This window comes from Geotrypetes seraphini, chromosome 10 (genome assembly GCF_902459505.1).
Source record: "Geotrypetes seraphini chromosome 10, aGeoSer1.1, whole genome shotgun sequence".
Lineage (NCBI taxonomy): Eukaryota > Metazoa > Chordata > Amphibia > Gymnophiona > Dermophiidae > Geotrypetes > Geotrypetes seraphini.
Genome location: NC_047093.1, coordinates 75531748 through 75555026, shown reverse-complemented (window position 1 = coordinate 75555026; position 23279 = coordinate 75531748). Strand labels below are relative to the sequence as shown.

General features: G+C 43.6%; 1 protein-coding gene across 11 annotated transcripts in view; it reads left to right on the top strand.

Annotated features, from left to right (window-relative positions):
• ADGRD2 (adhesion G protein-coupled receptor D2) overlaps positions 1-22986 on the top strand; it is a 408458-nt gene extending 385472 nt beyond the window's left edge. For 10 of the 11 annotated variants that reach the window (XM_033962424.1, XM_033962423.1, XM_033962427.1 and 7 more), the window contains 2 exons: positions 283-313; positions 13638-14084. In XM_033962424.1, the coding sequence (XP_033818315.1) occupies positions 283-313; positions 13638-13654 (48 nt within the window). In that variant the 3' untranslated portion in view covers positions 13655-14084. Of the gene's footprint in view, positions 1-282; positions 314-13637; positions 14085-22868 lie in introns of those variants that run through there. The other variant, XR_004540974.1, reaches the window with a different exon arrangement.
• Positions 22987-23279: the final 293 nt, after the last annotated feature.

Sequence of the window (23279 nt, the reverse complement as noted above, 5' to 3'; positions counted from 1 at the left end):
TGGCGGTGAACAACTAGAGGTGTGGGGGAAGGGAAGGGGGCATGCGCATGGCAAGGTGTGAAGAGGTGGAGGGGCAGAGAAGGAAGGGTGCTGGTGCCCCCCCAACATGGCTCCCAGGGCAGCCCGCCCCCCTTACTTATTGCTATAATTTTATACTCAGTACAAATTAAAAGGGGAACCAAAACTGTTTGCACTTTGATAGGCACTTTTCTAAACAAAGGTTTCTTTTTTTCTTGTAATGTTTTAAAATATATATACTAATGCTTATTTTTCTTTCCATAGGCAGTAGAACTGACTGCATTCAAATCATCAGGTAACTATTTTATTTGGCATGATATCATTTTGCTCAGAATATGATCCCGCTGTTCTTTTGTGGAAAAGGTAGAGCACGGGGCCCTTGCCCTAAGCTGCGCTAAAAAGTAGACAGCGCTATCCCCAGCATGGGGTTTTCCCACACACAGAGGCCACTTTAAGTGTGGCAGTAAAATGGCCCCATTTTCCCTATTAATGACTATGCACTAATTTTCCCATTAGCATGTAGCCATTAGCACATGAGTATTTACTGAGATCGATTTTCTAGGCGGTAAGGGCTTACGTGTTAAACACACACTAATTGGTTAACACACAGCAGTATTAACCAATCAATGCAGTTCACACCTACTCTCTGCTCCCAGACATGCCCCCAGTGCACAGGATGCCTGAGCATACCCTCTAGTAGTTAGTAGTTTTTTACATTTTTTTATTTGATTATGATTATACATAATAAACTCACATTCTAAAGCAAATATAAGAGTCCACATAATGGGAGAGAGAAGGAAAGAATATTTAAATTTTCAAATCATTACAGGAAATATTTGCCTATATAACATCAATTTTCCACAATTGGATTTTCAATAACTGCCTCTTTATCTAACAGGAATTTCTCTAATTGATCAGCTTGTTTTCGTGTATTACAAAATCAAGGATACAAGCCTTACAGGTTGTGCAGAATACTGCTGCAAGGATGATTACAGGGGTGCCCCGTTTGATCACATCTCCCCAGTCCTTAAACAATTACATTGGTTGCCTGTTAAATATCACATTGAGTATAAGATCTTGACAATTATACATTGTGTACTTTATGGGGAAGCACCACAGTATTTGATCCAGGCCTTGAAAAAATATGTTCCAACTCGTGATCTGCGTTTACAATCTGCAATGAAATTGTCACTTGAATGTGTCTGAAGCATGCACTATAAAAAGAACTTGGATGCCGGTTATCTCTGTAGCTGGTCCAAAATTGTGGAATGCACTGAATGGCCCATTAAGATTATCCGCCCTCTTCTATTAAACTGCGCTAGCAGTTTTTAGCGCAGAGAGCCGCGCTGAATGACCCGCGCTGCTCCCAACGCTCATAGGAACTCTATGAGCGTCGGGAGCAGCGCGGGTCATTCAGTGTGGCTCCCCGTGCTAGAAACTGCTAGCGCAGTTTCAGAGAAGAGGCCCTATGTTCCGATTCTGGATCATTCAAAAAACTACTGAAAACTTACTTATTCGTTAAAGCCTTTTATTGATAAGAACCACTGCTTTGATGTATTCATCTCCTAGGACTTTTTTATTGACTGTTATTGGGTTTGTATTTTAGTATTGTTTCTAGTTGAATATGTATTTTTGTTATGTGTCATTTATTTATGTTCAACTTGTAATCTGCATAGTTGATAGGCAGAATATTAAAAAAAAAATAAAAAGACACCTTTAAATAAGAGCTTTTAATGGTACCACATCAATTAAGCTCATTATTCAATTATTAGTGTTTTAGCCCGTTACATTAACGGGTGCTAGGTGCCTTTTCCTATGTCCTTAGTCTCACCTCCTATGTCCTTAGTGCCCCCAGTGTCTCTTTCCTATATCCTTAGTGCCCCCATTGCCTCGGTCCTGTGTACTTAGTGCCCCCAGTGCCTCCTTCCCTGTGTCCTTAGTGCCCCCAGTTCCTCCTTCCTGTGATCTTAGTACCTCCAGTGTCTCTGTCCTGTGTCCTTAGTGCCTCCAGTTCCTCCCATGTCCTTAGTGCCCTCAGTTCCCCTTCCTATGTCCTTAGTGCCCCCAGTGCCTCCTTCCTATGTCCCCTCACTACCTTCCAGAATTTGTCCCACCCCCACCACCCCGAAGCCAGCCTGCCTGCCTCCCTCCCTCCCATCCCCCTGTGCAGTAGAACCCTTGAGCAGCATCTTTCCATTTCTATCCCCCCTCCATCCCCCTGTACAGTAGAAGCCAGTATTTTTCTATCCCTCCCTCCTATCCCCATGTGCAGTAGAACCGTTGTTTCCCCCCTCCCCCGCCACTACCGCCGCCATGCAGCTGACCCCACTGGCCTTCCCATCTGACCCTCCCACCGCAAGATGACATACAAACCTCCTGACTCCACTAGCATCCACAGCACTCTAAACATGCTGCTTCATGGCTTTCTACTGCCCGTGATTTCCTCTGCTGCGTCTCAGTGCTGCGGACGCTGCTGGTGTCTGGAGGTTTTTGGTCATCTCGTGGTGGGAGGCTCGGATGGGAGGATCAACAGGGGTTCAGGTGCGGCGAGGAGGAGTGAGGGGGTGCGCCGATGAACAACTTACTTATTGAGGGATGACGTGCCGGGCGATGTGTAAGGGAGCCGGAAAGACCACAGGGACCTTTGTATGTGCACATGCACGTTCCTGCCGGCCACGGACCTATTGATCACACGGACCTATTGACCTATTGATCACAGATCAGGGATCACGGGTCATGCAGGTAAGAGTGCGCATGCGCGCTTAGCGTTTTATTATAGTAGATGAGTTCTGCACGGAACTGGGCTAGCTGTCTCCAGTTAGGGCACCTAGCAGCGCTTAATCTAAATAACATTTATAGAATCAGGCCCTAAATGTTATTGGTGTTGTCTGTGTTTTGAACATATTGACTCCTTAATATGAACCAGACCATTCTGTTTGCCCTGTTTTGGCCCTTCTGCTTCAGTCTGATGGGGATGGGGGATAGTAGCTGCATAGCAGAGGGTGGGCAGGAGAGGAAAGAAATGTTGTCATCCCTTCTATGTAGCACAAGCCTCACACATCATTTCTGGAGTGTTCATTTTATTTTGAGGCTGTGCATCGTTGACGTTATTACAGGTGATGCTTCTGATTTACAATGGCTAGAGCCATATTTGATGATAGGTCAGCTCAAATCCTTTACCCAGCACTTGCAAAGATTAGGATCTTGGTTGAAACTATCAGGGGAGATTTAGGGATTGCCTCTGGAAGTAGTTGGTAGGAATTAACACGAAATTGACAGCTTTCCTTTGCTGTCTTTTTTACAGTTGGGTGCAGGTGGAAGAATATTGGAAGACTGAAGGCAGGTAGAAGCTTTGAAATGGTCAATTTGTCATCTCAGACATACCAAGAACAGAATAATTTACAGCCTTGCTTTTCTGATATTTTCCAAAAGGATTTTTTATCAATATTATTGCACAGCAAAAAAAAAACAAAAAAACCAACAACCCTCGAACAACTCAACAATCCAATTTGGTTTGTATACAAACCTAATAAGATAATCAGTCTTTAAATTCATGAAGGGGAGCAATTCTGGACTGGTTGCATCACCTACCTTGGAATATGCAGATGCTGCTTTATCAGGAGGTTTTCCCCTTTTGGGTGCACAGTGTTTCAGCTCTAAGTTGGTTTTCATTAATGGAAGGTGATCTGACACTGCAGCATCACATCCTATGAAAAGTGTGAGACTGAACTGAGACATGATAGCTCTTTTTTTCCGGTTTTCACTTTTATTTCCACAACTTGAACTTTACTTCCGAGCTGAGGAATGCAAAGGGAATGGCGATAGCTGTGGGAAAAAAGAAACCAGCGAGGGTAGAAGTTAAAACGAAGATCCACTAAAAGCACATGGCTTTGAAAAGAAAGCGGCCGTGGCATGGGGTCCGCAGGGACCCTCGTTTTTGTTCTTTTTTTTTTTTTTTATAACTCCCGCGGACCTCATGGGTCCCACTCACTCTTTGGATCCTCATCTTACTCTCCTCTTGCGGGATCTGTGTGGTCTGCAGTAATTAAAACGAGAATCCCTGCGGACCCCACATGATAGGTTTTCTAATACTTTGATATTATTCAATTGTTTTATAATATATCTTTTTTTTTTTTTTTTTTTTTTTAAGTTCAATGATTTTTATTGAAAATTTCAAAAAATATACAGAAAGCAGTTGAGACACACAAAATCTGAATAAGAACCATTGGTATAGAATAAAACCATGTCTGCAATCAATAATATATAACCAGATTAATAAAAGAATGCAAGGTATGTGTAACTGCTAAGAGCAGATAGATGAGAAGCAGAAAAGCAAAGAGAGTGAATAAGAGAAAGGGAGATAGAGGGAAAGATTAAGAAAAAGCAAGAGATAGATAAATAGCGAGATAGAGAGGCAGAAGTGTCTATAGAGTAGAATGAACATACGAATCTAAGAGGTTTATAATATATCTTTAAAGAAAAAAATGAGAGTATGAATGGGTAGTGTATGCACCTTTTTTTTTGGGAGGGGGTAGCATCTTACAGGCATAAGGATTGTGCTAATTTCATACAATATCCGCTTCTCCATCTGCTCTCAGTTTTCCATTAATTCTGCGTTCTCTACCCCATAAAGTTTTACCCACATGGGAAAAATAAGGACATCTAGGACTTCTTCATAGTGGAGTCAAGATGGGAGAAGCAATCCAGGACCTCTAAATGGCTAGCTATCAAAAAGTTCAAGATTATCAATAGCCCAGCTCAGTTGAAGTAAAGCTCCTTTTCTTTGGAATATGTGCCACTTTGGGAAAACATCCCACAAGAAAGTGGCAGGTTGTGAAAAAAAAAAAAAATAGTCCAAATTGCCATTTTCAGAACTCATTCGTAAGACATCTTTCTCCGCAGTTCATCTATATCTCAAGGGGGCATGTTGGGTGTGTGATTTCAGCAGGACTAGGGTGGGCTTATGATTTTGATGTTTTTCTGCAATAATGGAACGTTGTAAAAATGTCCAGGGCAAAAAAATAGAATGTTTTTAGGTTGACCACTTTCAATAACAACTAAGTGCCAAAAGGTTGCCCAAACTGAACTGATGATCACAGGAGGGATAGAAGCGTAACCTCCCTTATTCCCCCAGTGGTCATTGACCATCCTCCTCCCCTTTCCTCCCCCCCCCAAAAAAAAAAAATACAAAATACAAATGATCTCTAATTAGAAAGTGAATGCTATATACTCTAGTCTTAATTATATGTGGACCAAGTCGAGCTCCACTGGAAGATGATCCGGTAAATAAACCAAAGATTAGAATAGATTAGAAAACAAACTAAGGCCGGTACTAGGCAGTCTTGCATGGTCTGTGTCCCATATATGGCAATTTGGTTTAGAATAGGCTAAGGAGGGCTTCGATGGAAGCTCCAGTGATTTGGAACGTGAGGACAGTGCTGGGCAAACTTTATGGTCTGTATAGTGCCTACCACCACCTAACTTCAGCCACCGTTTTTAGAATCCATAGGATAATTATTGAGATGGCTTGGGGAAATCCACTGCTTATTCCTAGGATAAGCAGCATAAAATCTGTCTTGGTACTTGGGAATTAGGTTGGCCACTGTTGGAAACAGGATGCTGGGCTTGATGGACCTTCAGTCTGTCTCCGTATGGCAGCTCTTAAGTTCTTATGTGAAGCCATTATGACATCACTGATGAGGAAAAAGGGATTGAGGGGTATAGATAGGAGTAGAGGTAGGTAATAGGGATAGGATTAGAGGATTAGAGGCAGTTACAAATTAGTCAGGGACACTGTTCAGGCAATTAGATCTGATGGGCCGCCGCGAGAGCGGACCGCTGGGCAGGATGGACCTCTGGTCTGACTCAGCGAAGGCAACTTCTTATGTTCTTATGTTCTTATCTCGCAAACAGGATGGTAAGCAATTCTGGTAGTGGGAACCTAAAGACGATACTGGATGGACTTCTATGGCCTATGGCCAGAAATATTACATAAAAAGAGACAATTTAACCATGAATGTATAATGCATGGGCAGACTGGATGGACAATTCAGGTCTTCATCTGCCGTCATTTATTATGTTACTATGTTGCTTCTCATTCCGGTAACCCAGCACACCACAGATTTTGATGGATTGAGTAAAAGGGAGTTCTTAGAAAGCCAAGATGAGATTGTTGTTAAGGCAGAGATGTGGTCGGAAAAATCAGGGGAATGTGGGCTGGGCTCGTGCAAAGTAGGATATCGTGTAAAAAATATCCCTAACCCATCAGTGACACTGAGACTTTACTGGTTTTACAAGCTTCTTTTCCTATTCAAGTGCATACCATGTTTTCCCGATAATAAAACAGTGTCTTATATTCATTTGGGGCCCAAAAAAGGCACTAGGTCTTATTTTCGGAGTATGCACATGATCATCTCTTCCTCCCTCTCCTTCACCCCAATTCTTCCTCTTTCCTTTCTCTTCCCCACATGTGCAGCATCTTTCCTCCCCTCCCTCCCTGCCATCCCCTTGTGCAGCAGAGGTTTGCCCAGCTTCTATCCATCCCTCGTGCACATAACCCTTGCCCAGCTTCTATCATCAGTAACGCTTCAGAGTGAAATCCCCAACGGACAAGGCCAAAGTAACCTGTTTAGAGTGCTGCTGGCCTGACGCTGCTTCAGTTGAAGGTAGGGTTCACTCGCGGTTGGCGGGGTGGGAAGAATGGAGGGTCAGCAGGGGTTCAACTGCATGGTGGGGGGAGGGGGGCTGGGTTGAAGAGTTGCCCGGTGAATCCTGGCAATAGGGCTTATTTTCGGGGAAACACGGTAGTTTATTTTAATTTCTGGGATACCTTAAGACAGTGGTCTCAAATCCTTTGCAGGGCCAGATTTTGGATTTGTAGATACTTGGAGGTTCTCAGAAAAAATAGTTAATGTCTTATTAAAGAAATGACAATTTTGCATGAGGTAAAACTCTTTATAGTTTATAAATCTTTCCTTTTGGCTAAGTCTTAATAATAATAATATTGTAATTTATAGCTAAAGAGACATATGATCAAGAAACTGTTTTATTTTACTTTTGTGATTATGATGAACATACCGAGGGCCTCATAATAGTACCTGGTGGGCCGCAAGTTTGAGAACACTGCCTTAAGACACATAAAAACAGCCAAAGAAACCAGAAAATTATCAGGAGTTGAGAAGTTACAGAGGCTCTCAGGATCCTTTGGTTAGTTCATTTTATGGAAACAGCACTGATGAGATCCATTTCAAACCATTGGTACAAAGCTCTATGTACAACCAGGTGGCCTTTTTAAATCCTGAGTTTATCTGGCAGGACACCCAAAGAAAAGGCTGCAATGAAGTCAAGGAAGGCTCAGAAAAGGAAACTAGATCCACCATTTTTTCCAGCTGTTGGTATTATTAAAAAAGTTGATATCTATTAAAATGAACAGTTTCCTCTCTCCTCCCCCTCCTGACACTTCTTTATCTCATAGGCGTCATAACGGGGGAGGCCACAGGAGACATGGTGCCCAACCTCCCACCCGCTTCCTGGTGTTCTAATTTTAAATCTTCCAGCAGCTGCCGCGCAGTATTAGTGAGCAAGCCTGCCCCAGAGCACTTCATTCTACTTCCAGGGCCAGGACTGCTCGCTGACGCTGCGCAGCAGCTGCCTGAAGATTTAAAAGTACAGCGCTGGGAGGAGGTGGGTGGGGAGCCGGGAGCTGGGGAGAGGCTGCACCGTAGGATTCTGCATGGCTAGGGTGGAGCTCCTGGCCCCCCCCCCCCCAACCAAGCACTGTTCCGCTGCCTATGCTTTACCTTAAGTACCTGCCATCAAGCACACAGAGGTATTTTGATCAGACAGCGTTGAAAAAAAAAAAAAGTTAAAATCTAAGCGGTTTACAATAAAATAGAAGGTAGAAAATAAAAACCCCCATAAAGCTTCATTGACAATAACCCCCCCCCCCCACAAAGCTAGATTGACAATAACATTATGAATATCACTGAAACATGGAAAGGAACAATAAGGGATGATTACAATAAAATCAAAGGGCGAGGGAAAGAATTTGGTGAGGTAAAATGTTCTTGTTCAGTGGTAGTCTCATTCATTGAAAGCAAAAAAAAAAAAAAAGAGCTATATACTGTATGTCTGTGAAAAATAATAGGCTTTTAATTGAGCTTTGAATGTTAGGAAAAAAACTTTCATTGCAAAGGTATAGGGGAAGAGAGTTCCAGAACAATTGATGAGGTCAGGAAAGGGGAGGAACAAAGGCTTAGGAAACAGATGAATCAATAAAACTGCCACCGGGAGGGGGGGGGGGGGTGTCTGTGAACCATTCATTTTCTTTTCAAGCGATGCATTCCCTTCTTTCATGACAATCTAACTTCCATTGAATTCATTCCACATGTTGCTAAGGTGCATACAGTAGAACTGATCAGGAATAAGAAGCACTGGAGTGTACTGTACAAGTTTCAAGTTTATTTAAAATTTGATTGATCGCCTAATCATATATTCAAGGCAATGCACAATTCTAAAAATAGTTTATGACAATGTACAGGGAAACAAAAATTCATATACCAAAAACATGACTTATGGAACAAATAGAACCAATATGGAACAGAATGTAGGGATGGAAATATAATAATTGAAGGCAAATGAGACAATCAAGGAAAACTACAAAAAAGGGGGGGGGGGGGTTAAGAGTTGAGTCTTCAACAAGGTTTTACAATGTTTAGCAATCAAAAGCATCTTTAAAAAGAAAGCATTTCAACTGGCTCTTAAATCTATCAATATTTCGTTCTTCCCTCAAATAAATTGGTAAGGAATTCCACAGTTGGGGAGCCACAACCGAAAAAATATATTATTGTCTCTACGAATTAATGGTTTTAAGTGAGGGAACAGTTAGCAGATGTTGGTCATTAGACCAAAATACAGTGGAACCTTGGTTTACGAGCATAATTTGTTCCAGAAGCATGCTCGTAAGCCAAATTGCTCGTATATCAAAGCGAGTTTCCCCCATAGGAAGTAAGGAAAACTCGCTTTGATTCGTTCCACCTCCTCCTCGCCTCCCCCACCCCCGAGGCTACCAGCGCTGCTCCATCACCTCCCCCACCCCCCACTCAATCCAGCATCGCACCACCCACCCGCGAACGCCCCCCCCCCCCCTCGGCAAGAACCGCATCGCACCCCCATGCTGGAAGCGGCATCTGCCCACTCACCCAAACAAGCTCCTTACCCATCTGCTGCGTGCCGGTGCCATTTAAGGAAAGATCCCATCTCTTGCCTGGGCTGGGCCTTGAGCATCTGCGCATGCTCTAGGCCTTCTGGCTCTCGTTCTCTCTGAGATCTTGTTTAGCGGGATAGTGCTTGTTTTGCGAGTTAAGGTTTGCGGAAGTGTTTTGCTCGTCTTGCAAAACACTCGCAAACCGGGTTACTCGCAAAACGAGGTTCCACTGTATTCTAGTAGACGCATGCACATTATGAAGCCAGCACAGGAGAGAGCAATAATGTCTTCCAGAAAAAATATGTATGTAGTTTACTTTTCAAATGCCTAAAAAAATGTTTTACAGACTCACATCAGAGATACTAGTTTGTATAGGTGATGGCCTATACAAAGACTGCAATTTTGAATCAAGAACCCAGATCCACGTTATACCCCTCTTCCCCTTCCTGAAGTAGAAAAGATTTCAGAATCAAAATCTGGAGAAAATCAAAGCATCCAGGAGAACTTGGTACAACTCATTAGATGGTTTTATAAATACACCAATTTTACTGATTGCTTTAACAGATTGGAAACCAACATTTCTGCCTAGAATAAAAATATTGTTGCAGATAGCTCATTGGTTTTCAATTTTCTATGCCATTCTCCCAGGGTTGCTCAAAACAGTTTACATGAATTTATTTAGGTATTCAAGCATTTTTCCCTGTCTGCCCTTACCATCTATTTAATGTACCTGGAGCAATTACCATATTTTCACGCATATAACGCGCGCGTTATACGCGTTTTTACCTACCGCGCATACCCCTCGCGCGTTATACGCAAATTTTTTTACATAGTTCCCACCCCGCCCGACGCCCGATTCACCCCCCCCAGCAGGACCGCTTGCACCCCCCACCCCGAACGACCGCTCGCACGCGCTCCCACCCGCACCCGCATCCACGATCGGAGCAAGAGGGAGCCCAAGCCCTCTTGCCCGGCCGACTCCCCAACTCCCCGACAATATCGGGCCAGGAGGGAGCCCAAACCCTCCTGGCCACGGCGACCCCCTACCCCCACCCCGCACTACATTATGGGCAGGAGGGATCCCAGGCCCTCCTGCCCTCGACGCAAACCCCCCTCCCTCCAACGACCGCCCCCCCCCAAGAACCTCCGACCGCCCCCCCAGCCGACCCGCGACCCCCCTGGCCGACCCCCACGACACCCCCACCCCCCTTCCCCGTACCTTTGGTAGTTGGCCGGACAGACAGGAGCCAAACCCGCCTGTCCGGCAGGCAGCCAATGACAGAATGAGGCCGGATTGGCCCATCCGTCCCAAAGCTCCGCCTACTGGTGGGGCCTAAGGCGCGTGGGCCAATCAGAATAGGCCCTGGAGCCTTAGGTCCCACCTGGGGGCGCGGCCTGAGGCACATGGGCCCAACCCGAGTCGGGACAGCGCACGGAGAGTCGGGGCAGTGCATGGAAAGTCAGGGCGGGTGAACGGAGAGTCGGGACAGCGCACGGAGAGGCGGGGCAGTGCACGGAAAGTCAGGGAGGGTGAATGGAGAGTCGGGACAGCGCACGGAGAGTCGGGGCAGTGCACGGAAAGTCAGGGAGGGTGAACGGAGAGTCGGGACAGCGCACGGAGAGGCGGGGCAGTGCACGGAAAGTCAGGGAGGGTGAACGGAGAGTCGGGACAGCGCACGGAGAGTCGGGGCAGTGCACGGAAAGTCAGGGAGGGTGAACGGAGAGTCGGGACAGCGCACGGAGAGGCGGGGCAGTGCACGGAAAGTCAGGGAGGGTGAACGGAGAGTCGGGACAGCGCACGGAGAGTCGGGGCAGTGCACGGAAAGTCAGGGAGGGTGAACGGAGAGTCGGGACAGCGCACGGAGAGTCGGGGAGGGCGAAAGGAGAGTCGGGGTGGCCAGAGGAGAGTCGGGGCGGGCGAAAGGACAGTCGGGCTGCATGCGCGGTATACCCGTGAGCGCGGTATACAAAAGTTTTTGTACATAAAATCGTGGTTTCTGCGCGCTATACCCGTGTGCACGTTTTACACGGGTGTGCGTTATCTGCGTGAAAATACGGTAAGTGACTTTGCCCAAGGTCACGAGGAGCAGTGTGGGTTTAAACCCACAACCTCAGGGTGCTGAGGCTTTAGCTTTAACCACTGCACCACACTCTTCCCATTGCAAGCCAAGATTACAATATTTTGGTCCACTTCTAATTAACAATGGAGTGTTGCATGCAAATGTGTGTATGTACTGTATGTATAGATATCCATCTACATGCGGTTATAAATATGAATACATATTTATATTTGCAACCACATAGAAATGGCAATTGATCTACCTATCTAACCCCCCACTTTACAAGCTGCAATAGAGGTTTGTACCATGGCCCAGAGATCTATCTGTGTTTCCTTCCTAGGAAACAACACAAGCCATCTTTTTCATACTAAAACATCTGTTAACTGCAGGCAACACTTTTTTTCCTGACAAATAAAAGATGCTCACTATAATGTTTAAAATGTATGAATGAAACAAAGTGCAGTGATTACAATATGCAAGTTACTCATTGTATTAACAGGTTCAAGCTTAAATTGGCAATAAGCCCAGAATTTCACAGAAGTTAATGATCCCTTGTTTCCTTATCAACCATAAGAAATTCTAATTGTAGTAGCCCTGCATTACTTGGTCCATCATGGGGCCATATCTTAGACATCTTACTCCAAGCTTTCAATTTGCCTGTTACTTATACTCACACAAAACTATGAGGCTTGAGCGTAGCCAGATCTGCAACTTTAGAATTAACCTGGGTGCGCTTTTCCCACTCTCACCCCTACCCCAGTACATACATATAGGTTTTTAAATCTTCCTCTTTGCCCCTGCATTAGTCTCTCCCTCTCTCTTTTCTTCTGTCCTATCTGCCCCTACTCACATGTCTTCACCTTTCTCCCTTTCCTCCACCCCAAACTGGCATCTATTCTTCCTTACCCCCCACCTGTGGCTTGGCATCTGCCCATTTCTCTGAACTGCCCTGCGTATCTCAGCAATATCACCAGCTGTAATTCCTATAGACAATCTGTGCCAGCCCTGCAGGCTTCCCTCTATCATGCCCCCACCAGTGAAGAAACAGGAAGTGACATCATCGAGGGTGGGATGCGGTAGAGAAAAGCCTTCAGGGCTGGTGCAGGTTGCCTGTAGGAATTGCAGCTTGTGACAGTTCTGAGATAGACCAGGGGGGCAGGGGTTCAGAGAGATATGGGCAGATGCCAGGCCACCAGCAGAGATGAAGGAAAGAGGGGAGTGAGGCACTGCTACTAAAGTGTTTGGGAGGCTTTGTGGGCCACTAGACTGGATTGATCTGAGGTCCACCTGTAGCTGCGCCTCTGCTATAAGGATGTCTGTGTTTTCAATGAAACTTATGCACGTACATTCACAGTAGTCAGTATTTTATAAGAGGTCATTTTATACCCTGAAGGTCTCCTTTTATAATGGTGTGGTGTGGATCTAAATGCTGCTGGCGGTTGGAATCTTTCAGAATTAACATTTAGATCCAGCAGCAATGAGACTGAACATCACGAAGTTTAGAAAATTACTACAATTTACAGCACTAAGCTTTTAGAACACCTGTCATCGGGTCTCCTGAAGCAGAGATTGAAATGGGTGCACGTTGGGACCCCTTAAACCAAACTTAAAAGCTAAGTGAAGATTAATACATCTAATGAACATAGTGATGGCTGTTTTTTGTTAAAGAACAGAAGATATCATTCTCAATATATTCGAAGAACCATGAGAACTTTAAATTTTACAAACTGTCCTCAGAGTCTTAAAGTGTGATCATGGATTTATGAAGTTGCAATGACTGGAAGGTGAACTCTTTTTTTAGGGAGGTTTAGCAGCCTTCCCTTCAGAGTTTCATGTCTCTGAGCATTTTATATATTTAATTGACCACACTTTAAAGACCATTTCTTATTGAAGTCAGTTTTTTTGTTGCACCGATCCAGGGCAAGCAGTGGCAGGTTGTTCAGCTGTGTCATTGAGAGATACCCAGTCACAGAATTTAAGACCCTCTTCAAACTGGTCAAATTCAGGAGGCAGCAAATTAAGAACTAGAAGCAACTCAGCACCCAACATAACATAAAAATGTATTTATATACCACAGTACCTTAGGAACTCTACGCGGGTTACAAAAGAAAACAAAATGACCTAGAAATTACAAAATGTTCTTAAATAAGTAGGTTTTCATTAATTTCCTGAACTGCTGGTAAGAGAAAGATCACTAACAGATTTGCAAACTCTATCGCAAGAAGCTGCCTGAAAAATAGGAGTCGTTGAAAACAGTTCTTGTATAGATGACCCTTTACCGACGGAAAAGCAAACAAATTACAATTATGTCCATTCTAATGCATTCATCTTTCTTTCTTTTCTCTTTTGTGCAGATTCTTTTTGGATATAGTAAAGCCCTGTCCTCTGCTGCTGCCTGGTCCAGTTGATTATGTCCGTCTTGGCAAAATGCACCTCTGCAGTAGTTCGTTCTTTTAAATCAATGTAAGCTTGTCCAAGCACCAGTAGGCCTAGCTCTTAAAAGATAATGCTTTGTGTACCATAGTTGATGATTTTTTTTTTCCCAAATAAGAGGAAGAACTTTAATGTGACTAACACTTTATTCATGAAAAGAACTGACCCACTGAATGTGTCTTACAAAGTCCCCTGGGAGCCACACTAAGTCTGTATATCATAAAATTGTTATAGCATCAGTTCTAATAACAGCTATTTAGTACATGTACTACAGAGGAAAATGGTTTTGTTTTCCCATTGACATGGTCTTCTAAACTAGTAGATACTGAAATTCAAGAAATGATAAATAAAAGGACCTTTTCCCATTCTTTGCTCATGAGAGACAATCTTTATTTGATAGGCACTTCTATTTACAATCAGGATAACAGGTTTGAACTACCAACCATAGGGATGAAAGGTGAGAAGTTCCCAGAACAGCTACATGATTAAGATCTCTGTGGGGCCCTTTTACTAAAGTGTGATAGGTTTTGCACTTAGCATACGTCATTAATAGCTCAAATTAACCAGAAGCAGGGGGGGAAGGTGTGGCTCACTGGTAGAACTGCTACCTCTGTACCCAGAGGTTGTGAGATCAAATCCCAGCACTTCTCCTTGTGACCCTGGGCAAGTCACATAATCCTTCAGTGCCCACTGCTTTTGAATGTCAGCTTTGAACACCAAAGCAACAAAAAGACAGTATACAAGTCCCCATTCCCTTTCCCCTCACTGCAAAGCCTGTGTGGGAAATACAAGGAGGGTGCTCAGCATCTGCTCTGCATTTGCTCACAGGCAGACAGTGAATGCATGGTCACCCTGATACATGCGCCAATAGCATGGGCCTTCCACACTCTCAGTTGGGGTATGTTTAAAAGTGCGTTAACACTTAGCAGAACAGATACTCACAGTGGTACCACCTGTTCCTAGCCCCCAATCACCAACCAATGCCATGTCTGACTCCTCCTCGCAAACCTCTAATATCACGTCTAACTCTTCCAAACCCCCCTCAATGACATGTCTAACTCCTCAATCCCCAATGCCAAGTTTGATTCCTCCAAACCCCTATGCCATGTCTAATTTTCCCACCCTTAACCAAATGCTAAGTCCAAAGCCCTGTCAAGCCTCATCCATACTACACAAGTCTGTCCCACCTGTCCCTAACCCAAATCGGCCCCCATCCATCTATGGGACTTACACAGAGGCAAGACCTGGTATCCAGTGGCACAGACAAGGAGCATTCCGCTTCCAATCCTGCTCTAGGTTCAAACTGGCATCACTTATATAGAAGACTGACCTTTAGTGGTACTACTGCTAGGGGTCAGTGATGCCATTTTAAGCCTAGCATAGGACAGAAAGTGAGCAGAGAGGGACTGCTTCTGCTGCTTGCCACTGGACCACAAGAGCCTCCAGGGAATTCCCAGAGGTGGATAGTGGCCCAGGGAAAAATGCTTATGCAATGTGGGAGAGGCTTGGTGAGGGTTCCAGACTTGTCTCTGAATATGTGATCTGAGCTGTATACAGGTTCTTTATCCATATAAAGTTAGAACTATATCAGAGTAACCTGGAGAAGTTAATTGAATAACAGCTGACTATCTATACTACCTGGATAACTTTGGCTTCACCCAGGGCGAGGGTGAGAGGCGCCCGGAGCAGTGGTACTCATCTCCCACCTTCATCTCTACCTCCCTCACTCCTTCCCTGATCACATCTGACACGTGCCCCCCGCTCCTTCCCCAATCCCGCCTTCCGCACACGCCTTCCCTTCCCCCGTACCTCTAGTTGAAGTTGTTGCTCGTGGCGGTCAACAACGTGCTCCTTGCAACTCCGTTGGCTCTTCCTCTGACATCACTTACTATGCGTGACACCCATGGAGGGGAGGAATAAGAAGATCCAGGGGACAGAGAGGAGGAGGGGTTCTGGTGCCTGGGGCAGATCTCCCCCCCACTTACTACACCACTGGCTTCACCTTCTATACACCTCTAATCCTGCCCCACTGTATCCAAATAACTTTTGACCACATTTTACCTTACATGGCATCAGGTTGAGTGTGGGGAGTCAGATATGGCATCATGAGGTTTTGGGGTAGGTCAGACATAATCCACATTATGACCATGTTCATTGGTGTAGTAAGGGGGACGAGGGGGAAAGTCCGCCCTGGGTGACATGTTGGTGGGGGCGCTGGCACCCCTCCTCTCCGCCCCCACCTCTTCCCATTCCTCCCATCCACGCGCATGCTCCCCTTCCCTTCTCCCATACCTCTAGTTGAAGTTGTTGCTTGCAGCAGTCAACAACATGCTCTTTGCGACCCCATCAGCTCTCCTGCTGGCAGCACTTCCATGGGTTAGTTTTCTGTTTTTGTTTTTATGTTTGGTTGTATTTTTTTTTTTTTTTAATAGAAATGAAGCAAAAATACCCCATGGTATTTGACCCTTAAAATAACCAGAAGTGTTGAAATTTTAGGAAGAATGAATTACAGGATTATAGCATGGCATGATATTAGATATGAGACCAGGGGCCACATGTATGCAGCACTCCAGGCCTCTGAGTTCCTTATAATATTGGTTTTCTATCTATAAAATTTTGGACCCAAATAAAACTACCAAAAACATTTTTTCATCCTACATTGTTATTACAATAAAAATTTCAGTGGAATTAGTGTACATTATGGTGTTATCAGGCATTGCTAAAACCAACTTGCTATTGGTTATGATTTTTTGGGTCATTAAAGTCATTTAGCCTACAACCAAAGCACTGTTTTATGTCTTAGCCTCAAGTAGTTTCAGCTTTTCACTAGGGTAGATTCATGTGAGGTACATGTTTTGCTCTTTGAGGGATAATTATATAACAGAGCATTGTAAAAAATCTCAAAAATGTGTCTGAATATTAAAGGGCATCGAAATCTTAGCATATGCAGTTGATCTCTTCCTGCTATGCTCTGCACTAGACAAGACCAAAGATACACTTGACATGCTGTTGATGAATGTTAACAACATAGATAACTGGGCCAAAGACAACTTCCTAAAACTGAACATGGTGTAAGAATGATATCAACACATCAGTCCGGAACCTAATCTTAGGAACTGGTCATACACTTTAAATAGAAAATAAATCTAAGATGCTAGGAGTCATCCTAGACTTTAGAGTTACTATGGAAGATCAAGTAACATCCCTGACTACAAAAATGTGTTTGGGTTTTTTTTTATAAATGAGACAGCTGAGGACTATCTGATCCTCTCTTAATCCTGTTGGCTTCCGGATAATCGCAAAAGCTATCCTTCTACCCCCTTACTGACTATTGCAATTCCTTATATGAAGGCATGTTGGGGAAGCTCATGAAAAAAAATGCAACTCCTTCAAAACACAGCAGCGAGACTGATCTGCAATGCTAGGAAAGTTGACAAAGTAACTCCACTACTGAGAGAAATACACTGGTTATCTGTCCAGAACAGAATTAAGTTCAAAATTTCCTGCCTCGTCTTTAAATTATTAACAAGACAATGCTTCATGTCAATAAGCAATAGATGTCTCCTCCTTCAAAATGGGGATAAAGAAAAAACAAACCGTAACCTTATCTTTCCTCTCAATGAGAAAAGTGAAGTAAAAAAAATAAGCATCACGAACTGTCTTTTGACTACCTAGGAGTGAAAATATGGAACAAACTACCAGTCGCAATTATGACTTTACCTAAGTACACTGTTTTTCGAAAGAATATGGAAAACTTATCTGTTCAAATGCTAGTCCTGCAAGAGACTTCTACATTCTCTCAATCAAATGTATTGCCAGTAATACCTAATATTTTATGTGATCTGCTCTGAATCTGAAAGGAATAAAGCAGAATATAAATCATCTTTAGCATAGCATATTAAATACCTGTTTTATAAAGAAAACATTCTTTATAAAGACTTTATAAAGTCTTTTATAAAAACTATCCTTGAAATGTACACTTCCATATAACTGCTAAATGTACTGAAATTCTGTCAACAACTGTTTAACCAGTGTTTATTCTTTGCTACCCTTGTCATGCCAGAAGTCATAAGGGACATACACTGCTTTATAGATCCCTGACGTAGGCTTTATGCCGAAACAAGGGATGTGCCGGGTCATATTAATGCAAAATTCACATTGATTTTATGAACAGTACTCAGAGTTGTTTTTAATTTGTCAGACCACTACACCAGATTACACCGGATGTATTGAAGGCCATGACCAGACTCTCAATCATTGTACATGCTCCAAGATGAATACAAATCTTCATAATTTGAAAAGAGGTAGAATAAAGCACTTTTCTGATTGTTAAATGATAGTGTAAAAATGTTGCTTTAGAGTCCTGATACGTTTCGCCAAATGGCTGCTTCAAAAGACCCAAACACAGGTGCACTCCAACTGGGTTTCAAACAATTGTAGTCTATGAAAAAACATTAAAAAACAGGTTACATTCAATAGCGAAAAACATCATCAAAATACTGCTCATACCATGTTGTGTTTAGACATAAAATCATGAGAACCAATTCCTAATCCACAACTGAACTTTGCCTTCTATCCGATGACTCTTTAATTTGCTCAGGAGCATCTCATGAGGAACTATGTCAAAAGTTTTCTGAAAATCTAGATACACTGCATCAATTGGCTCACCTTTACCCACATGTTTATTCACACCTTCAATGAAGTGCTACATTAAATGAATCTATATACAAGATGGCGCCTAGCTAGGTCATTGGCTGTGGTGCCGCCCTCAGCCTCCTTATCTTATTCTAATTTAATTTAATTTTTTTTTTTTTTTTGCCTTTCTTTGTATTTTTCTTTAGTATTTTGTTCATTTGTCTTTGTTTTGACCTAGGCTAGGGCCTCCAATCTTTTTTTTACATCATTAACTTTTCCAGTTTGACTGTTGGCTCTGGTCTAACAGTCGAAGGGGCCTCCTACCTGGTATTGGGTTGGTTCCACTGTGGCAGGGATCTGACTTCAGCATGGCTCCTTTGTGCTGCCGACGGGACTGCACCACGCCTGTATTTGGAGCTTCTGGTACTGTTGGTTGGGTACATCCTTCTCCACCTCATTCAGTTCTCCAGCAGTGCAGTTTAATCGATGGAGCCCACTCAGGTGTTATGCGACCGAGTGGTGCTGGTGTCAGGAGACTTTCCTTAGCCTGTCTTTTCTGCCGGGACCTGCTTAGTTCTTCGGATCCTGACTTTTCTCTACCTCGTCATCCATTTGTCTGGTCTGCTTTCTTCCACTTTGGCTCACTGGGGAAGGTCCTGCTTTTTTCCTCAGGAAGTTCTTCAGGATTGTTTTCTGTTGGGTTTGTTTTTGTTTAAATTTTTAAAATTTCTTTTATCTTCATTTTTCTATTTTGCTTGATTGTAATTATACATTCATTTTGTTATCTACTATTTTTACTTTTTGAAATGTAACCTTTATTTTCGTCCTTCCTGGATATTGGGGTTCCTTGTAGCTATATTGTATGTTTTCTCTAGGGATTCTTCTTCTTTCCAATTTAATTTTTACACAAGCATTGTTTTTCTTTCAGGCACTTACCCCCTATTTTACTAAGGTGCACTAACTGATTAGCGCATACTAAACGCTAACGCGTTCATAGACTAACATGCATGTGTTAGCATTTAGCGTGCACTAAATCGATTAGCATGAACTAATCGGTTAGCGCACCTTAGTAAAAGAGGGCCCATCTGGGATAGAGAGGGTAGTTTTAATGTGTCTATTATATTACTAGCTTTGTAAACCGCTTAATACTTGTGTACAAGCGGTATATCAAATTCAATAAATACAAATATCCCCCCCCCCCCCACTAACAAGGGTAATAGACAGTGGAGAGCAAACATAAGGGCATTTTCAGAAGAACATCCAAGTCAGAAATGTAACATCCTGCTCTTAACCTCCAAAAATCCATCTCACAGGCATTTTTTGAACAGGAAAAATGTCAGGACTTCCTGTTTGAAAATACATGAGAAGCATGTTCTGATGCTGAAAACATCCAAAATGAACAGCCATTTTTCAAAATGAAATGTCCAAAATATGAGTGCCAAAAAAGAAGGCACAAAAGCATTTGTCTGACATCATTTGTACATAAATGGCCACCCAGACATCCCTGTAGCGCAGAGGGGCAGCCTAGCAGTCAGTGAAGTGGACTTTAAACAATGGGACCAAAGCACAAATCCAGAACTGATTTTAGACATGCAGGGCAGAAATTAAGGAGGGGGCCCCTGATCCCTCTCCTCTCTGTACCCCCCCATATCCTCCCCTCCCATTAATCCCACACATAACTTCCCGCCATATGCCCACCTCCTATTGCTACCACACATAAAACAACTTTAAATGACTTCTTTTTACATAAAATACAGACAGACTTTTAAAAAAGGATCACAAATAGAAATATAAATTAAACTGAGAACCCTAAGAAATTAAACTCAGCAAGTATTACAACACTGGAGAAATAAAAACAGGTATGCACTTTTTCTGTACTGAACACACAGGGATCCCAGGCCCAGGTCCACCAAAAATTACCCATTTCCCTTGCTGTAGCTGGTGGGGATCCCAAAATCCTGCAAGTTGAAGACCACCTCCAGTCTGGCAGCCAGTAATTTCCAAGCTCTCTGCAATGTCTCTGAACTGTCACCAGCTGCAGAGCTTGAAGAGTTCTGACTGAAAAACTAGAGGAAGAAATCTTCCGCTGACAGGGCTTTGGGAAGCCCACCAACTTAGATATTTATATTTTTTTGCATTTGAGTAGGAGGCATGGGGCATGGCGGGATGAACATTTAGCCCCCGATTCTGCAAAGTGTGCCTAACGGTGCCTAAGCGATGCCTACTATTTAGATGTCCTAATCAAGTGGTTAATGAGTGTTTTAAGGGTCTTAAGCACTAATTGGGACTTAAATGGAGGTAGATGCCACTTAGGCGTCCTTAGAAGGTAGACGCAAGTTCTGAGGGACGCCTATCTCTTTGTAGGCTTCCTCAACAAAAACTGGTCTAAGTGTGGATTAGCTTCAGTTCAGTGTAATTTCAGCTTCAGCTGGATGCGACTTCCTATGGGCGAAACATAGGCGTCCTTTGGGCTTCCAAAATGATATTTTCTAAATAGAGTTCGGGAATATGTTTTTCCCTCTTTTTTTTTCCTTCCTAATACATTTAATAAGCCACCATATCAATAGGGCACATCAATACAAACATATTGCATGCAAAACATAGTACTTTTCAGCCCAAACAGCAATATAAGTAACTAATTACAGCACATGAAAAACACACACCTTTGGATTTCTCACAAAACAGTGCTGCAATCAGCTCTTTCTTGAAAGCAAAGAAAGAACATGAAAAATATATAAAGATTGCTCACATTTCTTCATTTCTCAAAGCTTAAAAACAGAAAAACCAGATCCAGACCTTAACATGCGTTTTCCTTCTGGGGAGGGGTAAAACGCGGACTTCACGGACCTGACGGACCTCGTGGATCTAAACCCGCATGCAGTAGCATACTAAGGGGGGCCGAGGGGAGGGCGGTCCACCCTGGGTGCAAGCCCTGAGGGGGTGCTCCCAGCCTTGCCGTTCAGTCCCCCCACCCCCGAAGGACCGCTTGCCCCCCTGGCCTCCCTGCACCACCTATGAAGCAGCCCGCAGAGGGATCGTGATGTCAGCGATCCCTGAGCTGCTTCAGCGCTGCTTCCCTTTTTTTACATGGTGGGGGTGTCAAAAAATGATGGGCCCCGGGTGCCACATACCCTAGGTACGCCACTGCCCACATGTCCTTAAAAATCTGAGGTCCGTGCCACTTGTAGTTAGTTTCTGGCTCTGACAGACCTCGATGACAATTTAGCTCTGACGGATCCGTCTCAGCATAGGGAGGGAAAAGTATTAGGATCCGTCAGTGCTAAAATGTCACCGAGGTCTGTCAGAGCCAGAGACTAAAACCATTCCCCTTAATGAAGTTTTGCAGAAAATCTCTCCTGCAAAAGATACCAGTGGCGGGGACCCGGCCCAACCGTCCGGGCTCTATAAACATTCAATTATTGCCAGCAAAGTAGCCGCGCCACTTTTAGTCTCTGGCTCTGACAGACCTCGGTGACATTTTAGCGCTGATGGATCCTAATACTTTTCCCTCCCTATGCTGAGACGGATCTGTCAGCGCTAAATTGTTATCAAGGTCTGTCAGAGCCAGAAATTAACTACAAGTGGCACGGACCTCAGATTTTTAAGGACGTGCGAGTTTAGATCCGCAAGGTCAGTCAGGTCCGTGTTTTACCCCTTCCCTTTTCCTTCATTGCAAATGCAGGTGTCTAGTTGCACAATGGTGACCTCATTGTGAGATCATCAAGGTGCACCTGCAAGGTACAATGCCAAAATTAAAAGACAAGATGGGTGTTGAACTCACAACCTCTGCAAGATCAGCACAGGATTTTAAATGCTAACGCATCCATAGGATAACATGCACGCAGTAACAGATAAGGCCTGTTACTGCATTCATGTTATCCTATGGATGCCTTATCTGTTACTGCGTGCATGTTATCCTATGGATGCCTTATCTGTTAGTGCGTGCATGTTATCCTATGGATGCCTTATTTGTTAGTGTGTGCATGTTATCCAATGGATGCCTTATCTGTTAGTGCGTGCATGTTATCCTATGGATGCCTTATTTGTTAGTGTGTGCATCTTATCCTATGACTGCCTTATCTGTTAGTGCGTGCATGTTATCCTATGGATGCCTTATCTGTTAGTGCGTGCATGCTATCCTATGGATACCTTAGCAATTAGCACATGCATTCACTTAGCTTGCCTGTGTAAAAGAGGGGACAGTTTTGTGCTCATATTATCCTATGAATGCCTTATCTGTTAGTGCATGCATCTTATCCTATGGATGCCTTAGCAGTTACTGCGTGCATGTTATTCTATGGTTGCCTTAGCAGTTACTGCATGCATGTTATGCTATAGATGCCTTATCTGTTAGTGCATGCATGTTAACCTGTGGATGCCTTATCTGTTAGTGCATGCATGGTATCCTATGGATACCTTAGCAGTTAGCGCATGCATTCACTTAGCGCGCCTGTGTAAAAGAGGGGACAGTTTTGTGCTCATATTCCACACTAACAATTTTCCCTTTCCTCCTGTAGGCTGGCACTTGATTTAGACCTAGGAGTGGCTTACTCTGCATTCTTGTGTATCTGTGATCCATCTCATCAAACTACAGTTGCATTGTGTTACACTTGCATGCTGCTTTCCTAGACTGTGCACGATTCGTGATTTGAGTGTCTAGCACGTTACATGATATTCTACAATAAAAATCTTAAAACTATTTTTGACCTTTTGCTTATTTTCAAAAGGCAGGCCAGGTTCCATTCAGATACAATAGTGCGATAACCCTAACCCTCTGTGATATGGGGACAACAGAAGTGGGGTGGTGTAACATGGATATTGTGCTATGGGTTTTTTTTGGGGGGGGGAGGCGGCATGGACTGGCATGTCTCCCATTTTATTTGTATGGAGCTATCAGTTGAGGAAGTGTTTAAGGAACACAGCCTGTG